This window comes from Saccopteryx leptura, chromosome 1 (assembly GCF_036850995.1).
Source record: "Saccopteryx leptura isolate mSacLep1 chromosome 1, mSacLep1_pri_phased_curated, whole genome shotgun sequence".
NCBI classification, from domain to species: Eukaryota; Metazoa; Chordata; class Mammalia; order Chiroptera; family Emballonuridae; genus Saccopteryx; species Saccopteryx leptura.
This window is the reverse complement of record NC_089503.1, coordinates 164,447,439-164,470,877: the sequence shown is the minus strand read 5'-3', so window position 1 is coordinate 164,470,877 and position 23,439 is coordinate 164,447,439. Positions and strand designations below refer to the sequence as shown.

Below are 23,439 nucleotides of genomic sequence, written 5' to 3'. Positions count from 1 at the left end.
TTTTTTTAATGGGGTGACATCAATAAATCAGGGTACATATATTCAAAGAAAACATGTCTAGGTTATCTTGTCATTCAATTATGTTGCATACCCATCACCCAAAGTCAGATTGTCCTCTGCCACCTTCTATCTAGTTTTCTTTGTGCCCCTCCCCCTCCCCCTTTCCCTCTCCCTCTCTCCCCACCCCCCGTAACCACCACACTCTTATCAATGTCTCTTAGTCTCGCTTTTATATCCCACCTACGTATAGAATAATGCAATTCCTGTTTTTTTCTGATTTACTTATTGCACTTCGTATAATGTTATCAAGATCCCACCATTTTGCTGTAAATGATCCAATTCGACATTTCTTTAGTTTCAAAAAAAAAAAAAAAAAAGCCACAGCCGATCCTGATGCAACTGGTCAGTGATTTGTACATCTTGCTGGAAGAGAGGCAAGATGTATTTTGGACATGAATGGAATCTGTCTCACCCCAGGACCACCTTGGCCAACTAGTTCACCTTCCTCAAGATGGGCTCTGCACAATTAGGTGCACCGATGTCACAAGACAACCTGCTCTTGTCTTATTCTGGTTGAACGCTTGCTGGCGACTGCTTGAATTTGTCAGCAAGAGGCGGCTCTGCCCGGCTCTAAGACCTGAAGTGACCCCACGGGTGAAGGCGATGCACAGCCTTCAAATACCTTAGAAAGTGCCCTGGGAACAGCTCTCCTGTGCCCTGAGCCTCAGGCTTGCCCAGGGCGTCTCGGGGTCTGCTGCCATCTAGCATGATGGGCACCGGACTGTGAGACCAACAACCAGGCATTTACAGTCTAGCTCTGCAGGCTGAACAGCTGTGGCACCTTGTGCAAGATGTTCCACCTTTCGGAGCCTCCGTGTTTTTGTCTGTAGAATAGAGAAAACAGTGACTTTCTAAAGAAAGGAAAGCATCTCTTTAGCATAAGTGGGAGATGAGGGTAAATGTGTCGAGCTCTTCCAGGGAATAAAGGAAGTCTGGTGAAAGCATAAAGCAAAAATGAATGATAATAAATGAAAAATATGATTAAAGGTATACTTGGCTCTTCAAGTCACATATTCCGCAAGTAAAGTCCTCAAGTGAGAAGAAGTGAAAGTATCATGTCACTAAAGGCATCCCTGTAGGTTTTTAATGAAACCATTTACCGTCTGAGTTAGAGAAGCATGGACTGCAAGTGCAAGTCGAGAAATCAAGGCCAAGGAGGGACAGGCCACGTCCGTAAGTGGAGATGGAAGAACAGAAGAAATAAATACACTGAGAGAGAGAAAGACGATAAAATGTACCAAAGTGGAATGTCATTTGACATTTGGGAAAAAAAAAATGTATTAAGATTGCTTTTATTTTTTTTAAAAGCAAATTTCCCCGTGCCTGTCTTGGGGGGGGGGGCTGTTGTTCCATGCGGTATAGGGAGAGGGACATATTGGGGTGCCCCCCAAAGCTATAGGAAACATCGTTGTGAGGAGACAGCATACATCCTGGCAGAAAACCTGAGCAGGACTAATATACAATTGCTTTAAATTAAAAACAAAATTTTTTAAATTTATTCATGTGGAGAGAGAGAGAGAAAAGGGGAGAGGAGCAGGAAGCATCAACTCCCACATGTGCCCTGACCAGGCAAACCCAGGTTTCGAACTGGCGATCTCTGTGTTCCAGGTCGGCGCTTTATCCACTGTGCCACCACAGGCCAGGCAACAATTACTTTACAGTATAACGGGCCCCACCTTTCAGAGGGGAGAGGACCCCCAAAACCCTGGAGTCAGACTGCACACTCCATCTCCGAGGCAGTGGAACCGGTGGAAGCGGAGTCCTGGTGAAAAGACCATGTTGAAAAGGAAAGGCCCCTCTGTGACCCCACAGAACAGTCCCGGCAGGGAAGACGCGGTGTGAAAGGCGAAGTGGGCATCAAAAAAGAACCAGGTCAGAGGACTCAGCACTTACGACATGAAATGCATGTTGGACTTGAGGATGGAGACGTGTGAAAGACACTTGAAAGGCCAGCAGACACAGAACTTGGAGAAAGCAGGACTATCTCATGGGGTCCCTAACATTGACCCGGCCGGTCGAGGGATGTCCCATGTCGTTTGAGCGGCTGCTGCAGACTGGCTCTGAGCGAGGCTCTTTACTGACCTTTTATGCTGATGTAGATGGAAGATTTGTGAGTTAGGCATCATGCATACTGTTGTTTTTAATGAACAACACAGAGAGCCTTGGGAAATGCATGTGGTATGCATCTGAGCGATGTTCATTCTGTGGCTGTGGATGGCACTGGCATGCTCTTGACACGCCGTTGAGTCCATGGGGTCTGTACCGTGGTTCATGTTCTCTGTTCCCTTCCTGACCTTCTTTCTAGGTGTTCTAGTTAACCATGAAAGTCAGGTGTTGAAGTCTTCCGCTGTTCCTGTTTTCCTGTGTAACTTTCTCCTTAATTTCTGTCCACCTTGGCTTCCTACATTTGGGGACTCTGGTGGTGAGTGGGTATAGATTTGTAACTGTCACGCCTTCCTGGTGAGTTGACTCTTGGATCATTGTATAATGTCCTTCTTTATTGCTTGGGACAGTTTTTGACTTAAAGTCTACTTTGTCTGATGTGAGCATGGCCACTCCTTTCTTTACGTTGCCATTTGTATGAAATATCTTGCCCACTCCCTACCACACACACACATACACACACACACAGAGAAGTGCACCCACACACACACGCACACACATGCGCGCGCACACACACACTTTTACTCCCAGCCTGTGATGCCCTTGTAGCCAAAGTCAAGTTCTTGCAGACAGTGTCTCCCAAAGCTTGCTCTCTGGCCTCAGGCTCACTGAGAGTACCTATTAAATCAGCGGAGTCATGGACCTCAACCCAGGCTCATCAGATTAAAATCTCTGTGGGTGGTATCCCCAAATCTGCAACTTTAAGAGGTTGAATTTAAAACCCCACATTCCCATTTTTTTCATGCAGTAACCGAAAAGCCTTGTGGGGACAGTCAGGGGCCAAAGGAACTTCACAAGCAAGATGCTGCACACTAGGCATGAGCAGTCCCTTTGACCCCATCAGCATCCAGGAAAAGCCCAGGTAAAACCCATAATATGCTTAAAGAGACGGGCACTCTTGAGAAGGCAAATGACGGTGTGAAGCTGCCTTCGGGTTATCACAGGTTGGAACGGACAAGGTGGAAGGGCGGGGACATGGTACTGGGAGGTTGGTTCTCACGTCCACTGACCCTCCCAGGTCTTGGGCTGGCTGTGCGGCGTTCCTGTTGTTGTGGGGGTGGAAAGAGAAGAAAGCAGGGGCGTGGGCAGGAAGGGACACGGGGTTTGGGATGGAGAGAGCTGGACAGACACTGGGAGTCCAGATTCTGGAGGGGACAAGGGTGTGTGTTTTTGCAGGTGGTAGCAGAGACAACGATGAATGTGTAGAATTTCATGAACATTATCGCAGTTTAGTCCTGGTGTCTGCATAGGTTGACAGCTGTGAGTGCATGATACAGAGTTGTGAATGGTCCGCCAGGAAAACAGGAATCGGTGAGTTTGTCTGTCTGTCCGACAGGAGTTGGCCAGGGCACATTCTCAGCTCACTTCTGTGGGACTGTCCACTCCTGGGTCTCACCCTCTGTCCTCTGGGGCTGTGTCTTCTCAGACCCACAGTTCTTTCCCCCCTCCTGAATTCTTTTTAGCATTCTATCCCAGTCCCCCCCCCATATGCAGCCAGTTCTCAGACAGGTCAGCTCTGCCTGGGGATCATCCCTCCGTCCACCCCCTTCCCTCCCTTCCTGCTGTGAGTCAGGACAACCATCGTCCAGCTGGATGCCCACAGGAGCCTACGTGGTTTCCTGCCTGGTCCGTCTTTCTAATTCACTGGCTCCCTCGGGCAGTGCATGTTCAGTCCTCATCATGCTACGCTTTGCTCGGGGGCTCCCCCCACCTCCCTTTCAGGGGGAAGCGCAGACTTCTCAGCCTGGTCCACAAGGCCTTCATGGGCCCCCCTGCTAAGCCGTCCTTCCTCTCCCTGCGCTGTGTTCTGTCCACCTCTGGGGCTGGTGTACGTTCTTCTTGTGTTAGTGTCCCCACCCCTGCCCACCATGGTCACCTGCTAGCTCTTAACCAACCTCATGTTTCAGGGTTGTTATTTTATTTTCTTGTCTTCCTGATAGACCAACAGGAAATTCTAAGATACATTTTAAGTTCTAATTCTGTGAAATTCCTGTGGCAATCTTCCTGAGACGCTCTTCTATCATAGCTACTGGTGACGGGAGTGCATTAGCTGTTAACCGATGCGGTGTGCCCAGCATTGAACTGAGCCCAGCCTTAGGAGGTCAAGGGGAGCTGACATAGCTTCTGCCCCTGAGGAATGACCGTCCAGGGGGAAGACAAACTTGAGTAAACGTCACACGACACGGGGAAGTTGTTAGCAAAGAGCTGTAAACCTCACCCAAGCGGTAGCGGCCACTTTTCCTAGGGTGGTTGGGGAAGTATTCAGAAATTAGACTGATCTTTAAACTCGACCTTGAAAACCTTGTAGGATTTGCCAGGCAGGAAAGGGAAGGAGCACATCTCTCAGCAGAGAGAATAGCCTGTTTCTGCAGTCACCAGCCACAATATCATCTCATCTGCTGCTGCTGCTGCTTGTGCACATTGTTTGGGCTTGCTCGCCACTGGCAAAGCCATGAATGAAAAAGAATGTGTTAATTTTTACTAGACGCAGTCCCTGATTTCATAGCTGGGGTGGAGAGCAGGATTGTGGTAATGTGTATTTACTGCCCCAGGGGTTCTCTCTCTTTTCTGTGTGGTCACAGACCAGTTAGAAAGTCCTTTCAGAAAAGGGTAGCCTATCCACCTCTCCACCCACAGAAATCGCAGCTCTCTCCAACTTTGCTGAGCCTGGCGCCATCCCCGTGAGGAACCGGCTTCCTGTACAGACTGAAATCTACGTGACGTGACGTAACATTCTGTGCGGGCAGTTCTTTTGGGGGCGTTGGGATGTGATTTACATTTTTGCTTAAGGAGCATCTTTCTGAGCTGTGACAACAAGCTGTGAATCCACTAGGAAGCAGGTCGTTAGGACATTGGCAGGTTCTCGCATTCCCCGGAAGCTCTGCTCAAGTGCCGTTGGAGGCTGTGTGTCTGTGGAACATATCTATTCTTATTAATTGATTGCACATTAATGAAAATGGTAACGAGTTAACAGTTGTCGGTGCTTTTCCCATGGAAGTGCTAACATGATAAAAAAAAAAAACAGGTTCCCTTCCACCACTGTTTCATGCCATCCTGCTTAACCTGAGATAAACAGTCCCCTTTAAAAAGAAAATAATTTCATAACGGTCTATTTAAACCTGCTGCTGAAGGAGAGCCCAGTCCTGTTCTGCCATTCCCCACCTCACCACCCCTTCCACACTCATTTTTCCCGTCAGATCAGCTTATTTGGCTTAGTTCGTTTTCAACTCTCATAACAATAATTGGCATTGTTATTATAAACTCTCATATAAAGCTCATTTTTTTTGAGGGAGGGACAGGTAACATTCTGAGCATTTTATGATCGTCTAGTTAATTTATTACAGTAACTCTCTCGGATTACACAGTTACTCTTCTGTTCGAATGAGGAATGTAGACAACAACAACATGCTCAAGGTCATGGTCACTGGTGGTTCTGGGAGGTAAATCCGGGCAGTCTAGTAGTAAGCATGGTCCCCTTATGTTCTCTGTTATCCTGGTCCTAATTGTTGTAGTAAATGTGCTTTCTGATCATGGTGTCCTAGCAGGGATTTCATTGATTTGAGGACACAGGGAACCCTGTGCCCTTGAAGCGTATTTCACCCGAAACCCAAGTGACAACTTGGGTCACTTTGCATACTCTGGTCAACTCTCTCCCACTAGCTCTGTCCATCTGGAATGTCATAATGTTGATGTATTGCTGGCCCTTCTTGACTTTGTTTGAATGCCAACATAGAGGGACAAAATGAAAAATGAACCCGAAAACCTTTTCATCCCTCTGCGTTTCTGTAAACTGAATGGTTGTGTTTCCCGGTACCGTGGAAATGAGTAGAAATGTCACAGAGGCATTTTCGGTCTTGTAATTTCTGGCTATGCAGAGGTTCACGTGGGGGTAGTGGAACACCCCAACATCCTTATGTGACTCCATTTCTGGGTGAGGACCTGTGTGAACAGAAGGAGCATTTCAGAACAAGTGCGTGTGCAAAAATATAGAGTCAACTTTTTAGTGACTGGGAGAACTACCTTAAGATACTGTGAGTTATCTCTGGACTATGTAAAATGTTTTCCATATGCAAATAAACGGTACCCTGGATGCTCTGCCACCCATGGGAGTGTGGGATTCATGGGAAATGACTCATTCAGTGAGGCGAAGAGATGAGACGGTGTTGGACTGTAAAAGGAGGTGAATTACTGAGAATCGGGTTCTGGGCATCTGACCTACCCACTCTGAGACAGTGTTCAGAGAGATGGGGGTCACTGAAAACATTAACCAGCACTACAGACATGGACAGGGCAGCCGTGGGCAGTGGACAGTGCCCTTCCAAATGGGCTGGGTGCAGGGTGTGGAACTAGATGTTGAAGGACTCATGGAGGTCATTGAGTTCAACACCATCATGTCTGTTAAAAACCGTTCAGAAGAAAGAGGCCCAGAGAGATGGAGTGAGTTGGCAAGGAGACCGAGAGGGCTTGGGGTGGGTCCTGGACCAGATGCACCCACTGCTGATGGGGCGCCTCTATCGCCACCTGCTGGACGTGGCAGCCCCTTCACCGCTGAGACAAACCCTGTACCGATTTTAGTGTGTCCTATAGTCTCTACGGTCTAAAAAAATTACCCCATCTCCAGCATAGGCTCTGGGATTTATACTCACTTGGGCATTCCAGACAATATTGTTATTCTATTTTACACCTGGAAAGTTGGCATCTGGACGGTTTTCATGAGATGGGATGTTGGAGGTATTTGTCATGAGCTATTTAAGGTAAATCCCAAGACTGTGTGTGTTTTTGTTTTTTTAGAATTATCATTTCAAAAGTACAGTTTTACTCATTGTTTTACTACCCTCCACAATAGGATTGAGATAACGTGCACATTGCACTGATAGTGCGTGGTCCATAACAAGAATGGAGCTAGTGTTGTCCAGGTGATTAGGTTAATGGACAATTAACATTGTCCTCATCAGTTTGGGGGCTGCTATAACTCAGTCACATAAACTGGGAGGCTTATACATAACAGAAATTTGTTTTTCATGGCCCTAAGGGCTAGAAGTCCATGGTCAGGGTGGCAGTAGGGTCAGGTTCTGGTAAGGACCCTCTTTCAGGGTGTCGGCAGCCAACTCTTCCATGTGTCCTCACCTAGTGAATGGAAAGTGAGCTAGCCCCTTGGCCTCTTTTTATAAGGGCACTAATTTCATTCGTGTGGGGCTCCACCCTCATGACTTAATCACCTTCCAGAGGCCATGCCTCCAACTACTATCACTTTGGGGATTACATTTCAAGACATGAATTTTAAAGGGGCACATACTAACCTACTATATCACCTGGAATGTTTTTAAAACCTAAACATCTATGTTAGCAGCTCATTTTATATATATATATATTTTTGTATTTTTCTGAAATGAGAAGCGGGGAAGCAGAGAGACAGGCTCCCGCATGTGTCCGACTGGGATTCACCCGGCATGCCCACCAGGGGGCGATGCTCTGCCCATCTGGGGCTTTGCTCCATTGCAGCAGGAGCCATTCTAGCACCTGAGCAGAGAGGCCATGGAGCCATCCTCAGCGCCTGGGCCAACTTTGCTCCAATGGAGCCTTGGCTGCGGGAGGGGAAAAGAGAGACAGAGAGAAAGGAGAGGGGGAGGGGTGGAGAAGCAGATGGGCACTTCTCCTGTGTGCCCTGGCCAGGAATCAAACCTGAGGCTTCCACACGCCAGGCTGATGCTCTACCACTGAGCCAACTGGCCCGGGTCTCATTTTTTGTTATTTTAAAAATTATACTTAAAAGAGAAGATAGTCTCTGGTTATTGAAGTTTAGTCCAAGAGGATGGTTATGTAACCCCTTTTTTTTTCTTTCTTTCTTCCTTCCTTTCTTTCTTTTTCTCTCTCTCTTTCTCCTTTCTTCTTCCCTCCCTCCCTCCCTCCCTCCTTCCTTCCTTCCTTCCTTCCTTCCTTCCTTCCTTCTTTCCTTCCTTCCTTCCTTCCTTTCATCTATCTATCTATCTATCTATCTATCTATCTATCTATCTATTATCATCATCTATCCATCATTTCCCTTTCTATCTATGAAGTTCGTAGATAGAAACTTCTTTGAACCAGTGGTAGCATCTTACCGGTTTTCTCACTGATTAATGAATTAGATAAAACCCTTGACATCTGTTCCCTTCCCATCTGCCTGACAGTCATGATTATATCCTCTTAAAAAACAACAATCTTTTAACCACTGCAACTAAGAACACATTTCTACCTTAATAAAATGGAGAACACATTAAAAAAAAAAGACACACCCACCATGGCTGTCTATGTTTTTGTCAAGTGTCAAAAAATGTTTATTCTGCTTTCTCAGCTTCATCCCAAGTTCATTGACAAGGTTATACCTGTCACCAGGAAGGGGGTAACAATGTTTTGTTTGTTTTTGCTTCTAAATTCAGTGCTAATGTGTGAATTATGCCACATTGAAATCTGTAGATGTCTAGTGAGTTTAAGATTTACCTTTCAAACATTTTAATACAAACATGAAGCCACAAGCTGCCAGGGGGCATGCGGGAACCCTTTATTGAACAGTATAGGTCGCACTTTTAGTTGGTGGTTCTGTAGTTCGTGTGGATTTCTGGATTCACATCACAGACCATGTTCAGAACCTGGGCAAGCTGACTCTCCGTGTGCTTGTGGTAGTTTTCCCTCAGATCCTTCATCTTCTCCGGTGTCTGTGCTTCTATTTCTTCCAAGAGATCACCCTGGAAGCCCATCATCTGCCAAAACAAAACAGGATTCACTGTGCTACATGTCCTATCAGACGTGGATGGTTTCACAAGTTAAATTTGTTCTGGCCTGTTCCCCCATGATTGCACTATGGTGTACATGTTATGTGTGTTTTTCTCCCCCAGAATTTTCTCAGAGAATGGATAGGACCACCACTAACATGAGTGGGATGCCGTAATGAAATATAATTATTACTTCTGACTTCCTTGCCGTGCACCTAGACAGCACTCACCATACGCCCTTTGCAATGGTCGTCCATTGGGTCCACATTGTATATGTAGGTAGTGTTGCTTTAAGCCATGTCAGAGTTTAAATGAATGACTATAAGCTCTACAGAGCTCTCAAACCCTGCTCGGTGCATAGCAGATGCTCAGAACCTACTTGTCAAACGGCACAGAATCAGCAGATCTCCAGGTAGTAGGGAGGACTTAGTACCTGTGTCCTGTGGCTCTTGTTGGCAGAAGCCTGCTGCCTGAATGTTGGGAACACTATATAAATTAGAAGCTGCTAATAATGTGACAACAGGAAATGGTACATGTGGTCCAAGAGTGTCATGAAAGGACTTTCGTGTTAATTTTCAAAACTGCAAGGGTTGGGGCTGATGTGTGTAGCTTGACAGCGTATTGGCTGATGGTGTTTGGGGAGTCTTCCCGCATCCATTGAGTGCCTCTGTAAGTTGTCCAGATGTTCCAGGTTGAGGGAAGGCAGAGGGCCGGGTCCCCCACGCTGTTCTGCCTTCTCAGTGTGGCGGTTGCTTCAAGGACACAAGAGGCATTCATGACATGAATTCGGAAAGAAAGATTAAAGATAGAAAAATCTCCAATATGCCCAAGGCAACCATTTTCAGGTCTCTTTAGATTCGTGAGTCACCTAACATTTCTGGCGTTAACCCTAGAATGAATTTTCCCACCGGGGTCAGTGTCACATCCTCTTCAGTAGAAAATATGTTGGGTAGAACTGATAAATACAAGGTTAAGTAGATGCAACAATATTTGTTGATACATGACCTATGTTGGAATATATAGTATGATTCTATTGATAAGTAGGGAGACTTAACCAAACACATACATTAACAAGAGCTAAACAGGAACCAAAAAAAAAAAAAAAAAAAAGTAACATCAAGATGCACCACCTCTAACAGACAGAAATGTAGCTTCATAAGGCTGCTCTTGGAACTCCTCCTTGCCCTGGGTTAATGATGATGAGATTTAGGTGAGCAGCAAGGTGTCTGATGTAGGGAGGTCATGGCCAAGGAGGAAGACCCGTGCTGGTGGTTATTAAATATGCTGGAGGTAGCCGCGGCCTAGCATACTGACCTTCATGGGAGCTTTTGATCAACTAGCTGTAAAACCGGCTTAGAGCTCTAATTAGGAGAGCGATGCGGGGTTCTAATTATTCTCCCAGGCAGAGAACAAGTTATTAGCCTGAACCAGATTTTTACATCTTACGAGATTCTTCTGGAGTCATTCTATTTCATGATTTCGCCCCACCATTTTCTAAAACTGGTCAGTTTTGTTATTATTTGAAAAGAAAAAAAGTAATTACCTCTATCCTACATATCCTACACAGGATAAAACCAGCTGATTGGGGTTAGGGATGATTGTTTCCTCAGGTCCTAACTGTCATGGTTATGACAGGACTCAAAAGGAAACACAAAAGCACCAAAGAAATGCTTAATTTTTCATTTTTCAAGGAATATTCATTGTGCACTTACTATAGGAAGACACTATTCCAATATTGAGGGGAACAGAGAACATAACAGGCAAAGGAATTGCTACTTTGGTGCTTAGAGTCCAGAGGGAAAATAGGCAATAAGCAAAAACTGTAAAAATGTACTATATCAAGTAGCGATAAATGATCCGACTCTGATGGAGGACTTCGTGTCTTTTTTAATGACAGAAATTTAGGTAAGGTAATTAGGGAGAAGGGGCTAACAGCTGAACAGAGTGGAGAGCAAGAGGAATGTGTCTAGAAGAAGATTCTAGGGAGCAGATACAGCGTGAGCAAAGGCCCTGTGGTAGTGTCACATTCCAGTCTTTAAGGACAAACAGGAAGACAGAAGGGTTAGAACAGAACAAGGAGAGACCCAGGTCATAGAGTATGTTACAAATGAGCAAAGTAGATTTTGTTGCAATTTGCTGAAAAGTCTTTGGCTGTTTTCTTTTCAAGTGGCTGGCTTTCTTCTGTAAATCTTTCTTGACCTTATAAAGACATGAATTTCCTTACATTACCATTTTTAAAAATGTCTTCAGTGTATGGTAAAAGGTAAGGGTATGCCATTTTCTGAGCCAACAGGTTAGAGAGACAGCTAAGGGCCCATCGGGGCAGGTTGTATATGCATGGATGGACTTAGCATTCCTTCTTATAAATATTGGTAAGAAAAATTTATTTTTGTTGAGTGGTCCGCTTAATTCTAGGAAGAATTTTTATTTTGAAAAAACAGCTCATTGGAAAAACATGTTCCTACCCTGGAATCCCATTTACCTGATCCTACACAAGCCCACACCTACTCCCACAAAAATCAAAGCTGGACACGAAGAGATTGTCCAACTGCCTGAAGACCATCTTGCAAAGTCAGTGTTTTGAACAGAGCTTTATTTATATTTTTTACTGAGGCCAAAAGAGAATATTTTATAAACCTTAGTTATGGCACATGAGATTTAATCATTTATCTTAGTGTACATTTCAGCATGAAAGTAAGATGCTGGCTCTGAACGTTTTATGCGTTTATTTATTTTTATGGTAAACTGCAGGTATTTTTAAAATGCTAGTGTAGGAAAAAGCATTTATTTATATTTTGAGGAAGAAAATTTGTTTGAACGATCCCCAGCCAGCTGAAAAGGAAATCATAAGAAAATACCAAAAGATTTTGCAACAATAGCATGTACTTTGGTCATTTGTAGAGCTTGAATTCACTAAAGGAAATTTGGCCCAACAAACTCATTCTACAACATCGTGGAACACTTTTTACTGGTTCTACTAATAAACATTCGTAGTCAAAAAATGTGTTCTCTGAGGTGTTTCTTTTTTTTCTTACTAAAATGCGTTAGTCAATCATTTGTTGTTTGGAACCATACCTAAACCAATCCCTTTGCTTTGTGTCTTTGAAAATAGAAATTTTAATATATATTATATTACATAGGAGATAATAACTCTTGATTGACACTTTGGATGACAAATCAAAAAGCCTTGAAACTGAAAACGAGAAATGGTCAACGAGTTAACATTTAGGATTTAGTTTGGCATTCATTCAGTCTTGGTTGAGCGGTATCCACTCAGCCCAGTGTGTTTTCTGCATTACGCTTGTATGAATATCTTAAGACCTGGGTTGCATGGAAATCCATGCCACCCTTCGTCCTTACCTTAGACTGTGTCCTCCGGAACTGCAGATCTCTCTGCATCCTGTACTGGTCTATCTCAGCCAGGGCCTCGTCCTTGGCTTGCTTGATTCTCTTCACTTTTCCTGAAAAGGAACAGTGGCATAGAAGGCAGGCTACTTCTTCAGATAACAGGAAATGTCAAGCTTAATTTTTTAAACAAACGCAAGGTAAGGTCAGGGTTTATTTTTTGGTTGATTCTTTTTTTTCTAGAATGGTATATAAACTTCACTAAAACATGATATTGAAAAACTTATTTTCTTCCATTGGACTCTTTAGAACGTCCAGATGACAACACCCTTTCACACTTACGTGTGTAAATAAACTCTCTGCCCCGTTACTGACAGCAGAGAACAGATTCCTGTAGCCACTTCCTTGAAAAGACATGATTAGGTCAGTTTTTCTTGTCCTGCTTCTCTGCCAGGAACCGTCCAGTGCACACCGACCGGCTCCGGTTTTACCTTGGCTGAGCTCCAACAGACACGCAGCTCAGACTCTATCAAACCCACTTACGATTTTTAAAAGCATTTTATTGGGATTTTTTTTCTTTCTTGCCATTCCTTGACTCTGAATGTCTGATTAAGCCCCACAGTACATCAAAGTAGATCTTTTTTTTTCTTTCTCTCTTTTTTTTTCTAGTAGCTTTCTCTGAGGGAGACTTGAAAGTGGTTGTAAAACCAGTTGTTTTTAATGGTTAGGAGTTTAGTTAGACCTCTCTTTTCTTTTATTAAGGGTGAAGGTGTAAGCCGTTAGCCAGCACAGGAGAAATGCAGATGAAAGTTTCAGACAGACGTGGTGCCGTGCAGATCATTAGCTGAGCACATGACTCCTTTGACAACCAGAGGAAGTTTGGGGGCTTACAGGTTAATATTAATTACTGTCCTGTCCCCCTCCCCATGCCCACCACCTTCAGGGGGTTAGGTACTAACGCTTTATGATCATTAAAACTTTAAAGGAACTCTGAAAGGCATTAAAATGCTTTACTCCCCCCCCCCCCTTCATCTATTGTCTATTTTGGTTAAATCCCTTCTTTCTTTTGCCCGTTTAACTTCTCTTTGATAATGTCTCTTATGCTTTTCCTTATCCTTTTTGTCAAGGGTTGGTTATAGGTAGTGTGTGGACTTCGAACCAAAAACTGTTTCCTCATTCAGTAGCATAAAAGAAAGTCTTCACATAAACTTCGGTTTGTCGTCTAGAGGCACATTCCTGTATGCCTTTGCTTTTTTTTTTTAATTTATTTTTTATTTATTTATTTTTTTTATTTTTCTGAAGCTGGAAACGGAGAGACAGTCAGACAGACTCCCGCATGCGCCCGACCGGGATCCACCCGGCACGCCCACTAGGGGCGACGCTCTGCCCACCAGGGGGCGATGCTCTGCCCCTCCGGGGCGTCGCCATATTGCGACCAGAGCCACTCTAGCGCCTGAGGCAGAGGCCACAGAGCCATGCCCAGTGCCCGGGCCATCTTTGCTCCAATGGAGCCTTGGCTGCGGGAGGGGAAGAGAGAGACAGAGAGGAAAGCGCAGCGGAGGTGTGGAGAAGCAAATGGGCGCTTCTCCTGTGTGCCCTGGCCGGGAATCGAACCCGGGTCCTCCGCACGCTAGGCCGACGTCTACTGTTGAGCCAACCGGCCAGGGCCTGTATGCCTTTGCTTTTAAGAACCTCTGTCGCATCTAAGTGTAAGTGGTTTTTAAATGCCCCTCGCATCTGGGTGTGCGTTGCTTTGCTAATCGCAGTGGAATACAGGGACTGAAGATTCACAGAGTCAGACGTCAGCGTGCGACTCTTTTAACGTCGGCTCCCCTTGAACGAGACTCAGTAAAACCTCATTCCGAACAGGTATTTACCTGTCCTTATCCTCTTTAGAGTTCTCTTTAAAAAGTCTGGTGAAAGTGGGTGTTCTCCTGATGCTTGGGGCTTAAGGAACATTACAAGCAATGCCCCATTCTCCCCTCCTTACTCATTCCCATTTTGTGTCTGTGGATTCCTTTATTTTACAGCTCTCGCTGTTCCACATGGCAGCCAAGCACACACTGTTTCCTTCAGCAAAGAAAGAGACGATGTGTCGGTTGGGAAAACTCTTTCTTGAGCCCAGCCCACTTCCTTGTCACTGCCTGTCATCCACATGAGGGCAAAAAATATATTTACGATGAAGTCACATTTTCTTGGTAATAATGGGTTTGTGGGATCCGTAATGATTTTATAAAATAAATCGCATCGAACATCGTTCCTTCCTCGCCATCTTCATTCCACCATATGTAGAAATTTTGGTTTCAAAGTCCCGACTCTTAGGCCCATCGAAAGAAAGAATAATAATCACCAGAAATGCTCTGCATGCCTATCCCAGCGCTCCATGCTGATGCTTCTGTTCCCCAGCGACAGGCTCCGAGGGTCTGGAGTTCCCACCATGGCACCAGTCACTGGCAGGTTCTGAGGGCCTGCAGATGCTGCCCCGATTAAATCTGGTGGGAGAGACAGGATGGCCATGTGTGGGGGGGGCAACATGCATGCCTCCCATCTATTCACATTAACGCCACCATACTCGCCACGTGGTCTGCTACAGAGATTTTTAGATTTTACAAGCAAAGCCCTTTCTTCTTACACATGAGAAATAAAAGGGGTCCCTATCTTTCTTTCTCCGTCCCTTCTGTGTCACGTAGGAGTGACCACACAGGATCCAAGTTTATTATTTATTTATGAGAGAGAGAGAGAGACAGAGAGAGGGACAGACAGGGACAAATAGGAAGGGAGAGAGATGAGAAGCATCAATTCTTTGTTGCAGGACCTTAGTAGCTCACTGATTGTTTTCTTATATGTGCCTTAACTGGGGGGCTCCAGATGAGCCAGTGACCCCTTGCTCAAGCCAATGACCTTTGGGCTCAAGCCAGCAACCCCACACTCAAGCCAGTGACCATGGGGTTTTGAACCTGGGTCCTCTGTGTCCCAAGCTGATACTCTATCCACTATGCCACCAGCTGGTCAGGCTGAAATTTGATTTTAAATATGACAATCGGATGTCTCCCCAAGCTCCTACAAGGTCATACAGGTCCTTTAGGCCCAGTGTTCCGATCAGTTGTTCTCTTATGCATCATGACTCTAACCTGCTGCCTGAGCAGGGCTGGAGAGCCTGCAGGAAGGGGCAGTGTTCCTCCCTCCCTCCGGCACCCACCTGGCAGTCACCGAGCACCCACCGTGCAGTAGGCACAGGGCCAGGACCCGAGGATGCAGAAATACGCATCATCCGCTCCTTGCCTCTGCTTGGGCAGAAATACCACGTATTTGGGGAATATGTACATGCCACTACAGCTTCCAAGAAGAAAATTGTCAAATACATGATATCGTGATAAAGAAAAACCAACAAAAACTCAGAAAACCAGCAATGGAAACAGTGGATTGTAAACATTGGTTCTATTTTCCCTGTGACAGATCCAAGTCACCACCTTTCTGGAAACTTCTGAAACTCTAGGGCAGGGGTTCCCATAGTTTTTATACAGGGGTCCAGTTCACTGTCCCTCAGACCACTGGAGGGCCAGACTATAAAAGAACCTATGAACAAATCCCTATGCACACTGCACATATCTTATTTTAAAGTAAAAAAACAAAACGGGAACAAATACAATATTTAAAATAAAGAACAAGTAAATTTAAATCAACAAACTGACCAGTATTTCAATGGGAACTATGGACCTGCTTTTGGCTAATGAGATGGTTAATGTCCAGTTCCATATTTGTCACTGCTAGCCATAACAAGTGATATGACGTGCTTCCGGAGCCCTGACGCATGCATCCCACGTCACCGGAAGTAGTGCTGTATATGAGCGACGCTGCGCTTTGCGGCGCTGCCACATACAGTACTCCAGGAGCACAGGATGCGAATGCTGTGTTCCTCTCACCACCAATGAAAGAGGTGCCCCTTCCGGAAGTGTGGCGGGGGCCGGATAAATGGCCTCGGGATCGCATGCGGCCCGTGGGCCGTAGTTTGGGGACCCCTGCTCTAGGGAGTCTGTGCTTCCCCATCACCCCAATAAGTCTTATCTTGACAGAGTAAATAGAAAATATAAATAAATGCACCCAAATATGCAGAATTGGGGACAGATCTTTGAGTAGAGAGCTGCTAAGCTGAATGGACTCATCAGCCAGGAAAAAAAATGGGGGATGGACAGTCCATTTTGGATACCAGAGAAAAGGCTGCAAGCCAAGCATGGCTGGCCATCAGCTGAGGCTGGGAGAGAGGCACGGAGTCCCACTCCAAGTCTCTGGAAGGAACCAACCCTGCTGGCACCTCGTGTTTGGACATCTGACCTCGACCTTTGTGAGATAGTGTATCTACGTTGTTTTAAACTGCCCAGTTTGTGGTAGTTTGCAACGGCAGCCACAAGAAACTGAGACAGAGGCTCAATGACAAACTGAGAGACACCGTACCATTTGAATGTAAGAGGCAAAGCCAGACACCCTAGCGCAGGGGTCTCAAACTCAACTCAGCATGTGGGCCGCAGAGCAAGATCACAGCCGTTAGGCGGGCCGCACTAGGTCTACAAAAGGCAACTGTTACGCAACACTTTTCTTACTGCAGTTGAAAACAAAAAAAAATCAGTACAACAAGCACAATCGTACATGCAGTTTACTCAGTGTCACAAAACGACCAGAAACTGTAGTTCGCATCACAACTGCTGTTAACTAAGCTAATATCTAGCTAGGATGCTAGAGAAATGAAAAATACAAGTAGGCCCCTAGGCTTACTTAATTTTATCCAAAATATTTTGAACTTCGTGGATTAGTCTGCGGGCCGCACAAAATTGTTCGGCGGGCCGCGAGTTTGAGACCCCTGCCCTAGCGTGTGTAAAGAGCAAGTTTCCAAATGCGTGCGTCACCTGACGACAATGTGCTCTGAGTAGAGGAAGCCTTGATTTGTTGTGTAAACAAAGGGTTCTCTGGGTCCGTTTGGAGGTTTCTACCTGTCCTCAAGAACCGTTTTTATTCTGTTCTGATGCACAGAAAAAAAAATGCAAACAGCAAGCCAACCCTTTCTTAGGGTTGTTCATATTATGACAAAACCAACCTCTTTTGGGGCATGCTGTATTTTGCTCTTCTACTACAAGTATTTGGTGGAAAAAGTCCTAAGTCACCAGAAAAACAAACCTCTCCTTTGGTGCCCGAGATCATTTTTGGAGCTCTGATGCTGACCCAAACCTATTTTATTTCATGAATCTGCTTCTTGGGTTTTTCCTTTGCTTCTTCGTTACTTGCACTTTTTTTATTAAAAGAAAAAAAAAGGATATATATATATATCATAAGGAGTTTTTTGTAGCTCCTGGTTTGGATATAGCCAAATGGTATTCACAGATGAAAATGTGGTTATTATTTTAATATGACCCACTCAAAGAAATGAAAGTCCCATATACTTTCGAGCAGCCCATTAGTCTGGGGGTCGTAAAGAAAAGAGGAAGTATTTACAAGCCTGCAAAACACGCAAGACAGGGCCATGAAGTTCTAATATAACAACTTCTCCTTTATTAGTTTATTAAAAGCCATGTCTTCCTGAGCCCAAACATCCACATGCACAGTGAAAAATGTATTAAATCAAGGGGCTTGTTTCAATAATTCAGACTATCTGCATATTTGGGAACAAATAGGCAATTAACTGATTAAAAAATTTTTTATGCATGGTTGGCATCTGAGAGACCCACCAAACTAACCTGCAGTATAAGTGTAATAGCCGATGTGGTTTCTAAGTAGAAAGTAGAAATATTTTCTGAAGTATTATTTCTGCACTGAAGGGTAATTCAATGATGACCTCAGGGAAGACCATGCCTCAGAGACCATTTGGAGACTGTACCAGTGTTTTAGGGAATTTCTATGCTATACCTGCTGGTGCAGCTTTGCTCCTAATCCTGACCTGAACATTGACATCATCTCCCACATCTTCCAATCTACAGCCCATGATGCACTTTGTAATTCTGAGTGAGGCGCAAGCACCGTTTCCCGCAGCTGCCAAAGTGACGGGCTGTTTATTTGCGGGAAAGGCTGCAGTGCACATTTGGAGAAGATAAAACACAGGTCCTTTGTGTGATGTTGAGAGGCACGCATTCGAGCATTGGAGGATGATGTCTGTACAGAGCCATGGACAGGTCCAATTCTTCAATGAGTCTAAATGAAGTAAAGACCGCTCTCCTAACGGGTTGTAACTAGTAGTAAGAGGATTGTGCATTTCAGAGACACAACAGGTTTTGTTTCTTCCATCCATGGGACCTTGAATTTCTAACTTAATTCCCATCAAAGATGCAGACTGGTCCCCCAAATCTGGATCTCTGAGGCAGGTCTGATGTTCCCTGGTAAAGTGTCCCTTGTCCTGGACCAGCACACCCACTTATAGGTTTTGGTCAGTGCACAATATTTTTTAGATCCAAGGTGTTAACTTGAAGTAAGATCATTTAAGATAGTGCCAACCTACTGTGTTTCTAACTAAATTCAACCAAACAGTAAGGCTGTTCCGCACATCAAAATCTGTGTGGACATCTTAACAAATGTGTATAATTTAATCCATAATTAGTGCCTAGAAGCAAATATCTGAGCTATTCCACTCATCTTACCAGAAGCAGTCCACTCTGATGATAGGAAAAGTGAACTCAGAACTTACAGCAGTTGAAAAAAAGGAAGGAAGGAAGGAAGGAAGGAAGGAAGGAAGGAAGGAAGGAAGGAAGGAAGGGAGGGAGGGAGGGAGGAAAGGAGAGAGGAGGAAGGGAGGGGAAAAAAAGAATAAAACCTGATTGTCCTATTGCATTCTTCCATTGTTATTACTTACAGTAATATACAAGTATATATTTTGTATATTAAGAAAGCTATTTAATCTGTACTCTACTATCTTAGGTGTAGTTTTCTGATCCTTGAAACGTCGTGGCTAGCCTTTTCATTTTACAAAAAGAAAAAATTGAAGCTCAGAGATGCTAAATAACTTAAGTTTATATAATAAAACATTAAAAAAAAGCTAGTGCTTCTTGTACCCTGGGATTTCACATCCCGGCTTTCCAAGACTGTTCGCTCTCTGCTCTTGCCTGCTCCCCCCCCCCCCCCCAATGTCTCTCTCGGCAGCTGGTGACTGTCTTGACTGTAAGGAGCGGTATTACTCCATTTCTAAAGACCTCACAGCCTTTGGGAGAGTTTCTGATACATCAGGCCTGTATTCCTTAAGGCAAAACATTTATACTCATACTGTATTATATAACTCCACAGAGATCTGAGGCAGTCCTCCTTAATGGAATGTATTAATATTTTTGCAGCATAATATATACATACTACCACCTCGTTAATTTTGTGTTCTTCTAAAATGATTAACATGTGAATTGTTCTGTTTTGACTCTCTCCCTCTCTCTCTCTCTCTCCCTCCCTCTCTTTTTTTTCTTCTTTAAATATATACAATCAGGGGTCTGCTCCCACGAAGACCCTGTGCAAGTTTCTAAGAGGCTGTCAAATAAATGAATTTAAGAAAGAGAAGGTGATCGTAGAACCTAAATGGTGTTTGCTATCATGATTCACAAGTTGTCATTCTGAGTTTCTATTTGGCTCTTTTAGGCATCAGGTTTCAAATCAGTCTCTTTATGGGGAAAAATAGAATAAAGGGAAACATATGAGTTTATACGTGATGGCTACCTGAAGTTCTCATGTCTTTCTTCCTTTGTCTTTTTTCATGCCCATTTATGCATTTCTCTCACTGCAGACTTCTTTAAAGAAGAGTCTAGGTCTTGTCCTCAGTGTGTCCATCAAAGCAGTTTGGAAATAGGCACCCCATGAATACTTACTAAATTAAGTGAATGAATGAAATAAAAGCCAGTGGAATAGGAGAGATGCTACAAATCACCAGGTACAGAAAATAATGCTCAATTGGTCTTAGAGAGCTTACGAAGTTCTACGATGGATGTGGCCAGTGAAGTTGTAACTATGAACTTCCACTTGCTGGTAACTGGGTAGGACAGCAGCTTGTGTCTGGTGACAGTGGTCCTCAAAGCCCATGCTTTCTAAAGCCAAGAGGACAGACTGACCTTCTAGAACACTGACTGCAGAGCAGAGTTGTTGAAAGTCAAAACATTTTTCAAAATGTTTTCAAGCTCTGGGTGTTGCCATTACTGGTTGAACTTTTGCTTAAATGTTTATGAACAAAGACTAGGGAAATACAAAACAAAACAAAACACCCAAGCACTTTAAGTTACCGGCAGATAGAGTGAACGTTTTGTTGCAAATAATTTGATCTGCATTTTCTAATACTGAAGAAAGGAAAAGACGGTTGATTGGCTTTCATCTCTGATAGGGAATCAGAGGCTAGATTGTTCTGAGTGGTTCTCACCTCCATACCATTTACATGGGTTGTAACACTTTTCTTCTCAAAGGACTTTGAAAAAGGAGAAATAATTGGTCAAAATTCCCTGAATCCTAGGATCATATCGAGTATACATGTGCTCATTGGTAACACATATGCTCACGATTCTATCTTTTGTCACTTTGTTGCTTCCATAATGAGGAAGCAAAGGTAACATAAGTTGTTCTGTTCTGCATGTTTTTAAATGTGGTTAAAGATATTTGCATAAACAATAAGGGAGTTTTCTCCCCTGTGTCAACCAGCAGGTGCCCCGGCTGCTTTGTTTGCTGTAAAATCACTCTGCACTCTGCCAATTTGCAATCATTTGCGTGGTTAGTTGTACTTAAAGGAAGTTCTATGTGGGTCTGATTTGTCTCCATTATCTCTCTCCTTCCTTTCCTGTCTTAGGAGCCCCTCTCTACCCCACCCCTCGGTCTCTTCCCTTTTGTTGCTGGTGCCCACATGGCTGAGTGGAAGTTCATTCCTCTTTAGAAAGGAAAATGGTTTTCTTGGCAGTCCAAACCCCAGTGGATTGAAGGGTGCCTCCCTCCTGCCTGCCCATCTGGCATTGGGACTGCTGTTCCTGCATCCCATTCAAAGCACTGAAACAAACTCCGTGGGGACCTCCTCTGGTCCTGTCACCACACCCACCCAATGCGTGACAAGAGCCACAGTCTAATGCATGACCTCAATCTTGAACTGGACCTTGAATCTAATTATGAGAGGATGTAAATGAGAAAACCAGTAGAGATTAGGTAATGACATGAAATGGGAGTGTAGGAAGAACGCGGATATTGGCCCAAGCGACCTGAGCGTGAGCTGTAGGGTTCACGATGTTAGATTATTTGTGATGGAAATGATGTACATTTGGGGTAGTGAGGTTGTTATGATCTTTTCTGGGAACCTCGGACCCCATCCAGACCCTGCCTGTGGCGTTTACCATCTCTGTCAATTTGGACAACTTGCACAATTTCTCTCTAAGCATCCCTTTCCTCTTTTGTAAAAAGAGGAATTAAAGATGATAAGCATTTAGCATGATGCCTGGCACCATATTTTCTGTTTTTTTAAACGATGACCTTCCTCAAATGATGGTCTCGCAGTTGCTACATACATGCACTAGGAATAATAGTAATTCCTAATTCATAAGGTTGTTGTGACCATCAAAGAACATAGGAAGGTGGTTGATGTCTATTCAGAAAGTTTGGTAAGTATCACAGATGCATGACTAAGTGGACAGAAAGTTAGAGAATGAGACTACCCTGGGAATGTTCTGAAACATTACAAATTGGAAGTCACCAAGAAGAGGATGAGGATGAGCCATTCTCTGGATTAGCATAATTTTTTTTTGTATTTTTCTGAAGTGAGAAGTGGGGAAGCAGAGAGACAGACTCCCGCACATGCCCGGACAGGATCCATCTGGCATGCCCACTAGGAGGCAATGCTCTGCCCATCTGGGGCATTGTTCTATTGCAACCAGAGCCATTTTAGTGCCTGAGGTGGAGGCCACGGAGCCATCCTCAGCGCCTGGGCCAACTTTGCTCCAGTGAAGCCTTGGTGGCAAGAGGGGAAGGGAGAGACAGAGAGGAAGGAAAGGGGGAAGGGTGGAGAAGCAGATGGGCGCTTCTGTATGCCCTGGCCGGGAATTGAACCTGGGACTTCCATATGCCAGGCTGACTCTCTACTGCTGAGCCAAGCAGCCAGGGCTGGATTAGCCTAATTTTACAGAAACAGGCATAAAAGTATGCAGTGGAGTAAGTACCTTGCCCAGGCTTAGTCACCAGCATGCCACTTTAATGTGGAAGCTGGGTTTCTCAATCATCATCTCACAAGATGGTGACACAGGCATGGGACAGCAAGCAAGTTGCAGAGACGGGGTAAGCCCAGACTGCTATAACTTCCCTGACCATGGAGCATCCTGGAGCCTCTCTGAGGGATCTGAGTGCCAGACTTTTGCCCCCACGACAGCAGTGAAGGGTCAACGACAGGGCACTTCTAACACACTAGCCACAGTCTCACAGGAAGGATCGAAACCAGGCTGGGACTGGAACCCAGTTGGACTGCTGCTGAGATGTATGCTCACCCCACTGTCCCTCCTTGTCTGTTGGGTGACAGGTCCCTTTGAGCCAGACAGAAAGGGGACTTACTCTTCTTGGCCTCCTCCACCTTGTCCGTGGCTCTTTTCTCTGCCTGAAGGAGCCGGTGGACGCCCGGGGACTGGCTGGCCATGGTGGCTCGCTCCAAGTCACGCAGCTTGTGTGGAGTCTGGGAAAGGACAGGCCTGCTGATCCTCACTGAAAGGGACCGGCAGCTTAGCTTGTATTGTCAACAGTGGGTCCGAGTAGCCTGCCTGGGCCGGACAGCTGGGTCCCAAGGACAGCCCAAGGCTGGAATCCAGGAAAACAAGTCGATGCGAGGGTGCCGAGAACCTCTCCCCTCTGCCAACGTCAGTTCCTCTGTATGAAATAACCCTTCACTGAGCCGCTGTCTGCTTACAAAACACTAGGAAGATGTTTTCCCTCCTCCTCCGAGAAATAGTGACCTGTTCGCTGAACTTTCAAGTCACCAGAATCGCTCTTTGTCCTTAGTCTCTGCAGCTCTAGGTTTAGGGCTTCTTTGCTTTGAATGGCTCCATTATTACTTGGGATGACTTTATTTACCTTTTGCTGGGAAGGAGATTTCCTGGCTCTGTGCCCAGATGGGCTAGGGAGGTGTGTGCTCCTTCCCCCCTAGACCTCAGGCGAC

General features: G+C 44.9%; 1 protein-coding gene across 2 annotated transcripts; it reads right to left on the bottom strand.

The window, feature by feature from the left end:
• Nucleotides 1–8,534: 8,534 nt before the first annotated feature.
• ATP6V1G3 (ATPase H+ transporting V1 subunit G3) lies at nt 8,535–23,129 on the bottom strand. Of its 2 annotated transcripts, none has more exons than XM_066360868.1 (3): nt 22,842–23,129; nt 12,333–12,433; nt 8,535–8,960 (listed from the first exon to the last, which is right to left on the bottom strand). In XM_066360868.1, exons 1-3 carry the CDS (start codon nt 22,921–22,923, stop codon nt 8,787–8,789), a joined length of 357 nt encoding a protein of 118 aa, XP_066216965.1. In that variant the 5' UTR covers nt 22,924–23,129; the 3' UTR covers nt 8,535–8,786. The 2 variants fall into 2 exon arrangements, with proteins under 2 accessions (XP_066216965.1, XP_066216966.1); XM_066360869.1 differs by lacking the exon at nt 22,842–23,129 and adding an exon at nt 14,668–14,776.
• Nucleotides 23,130–23,439: the final 310 nt, after the last annotated feature.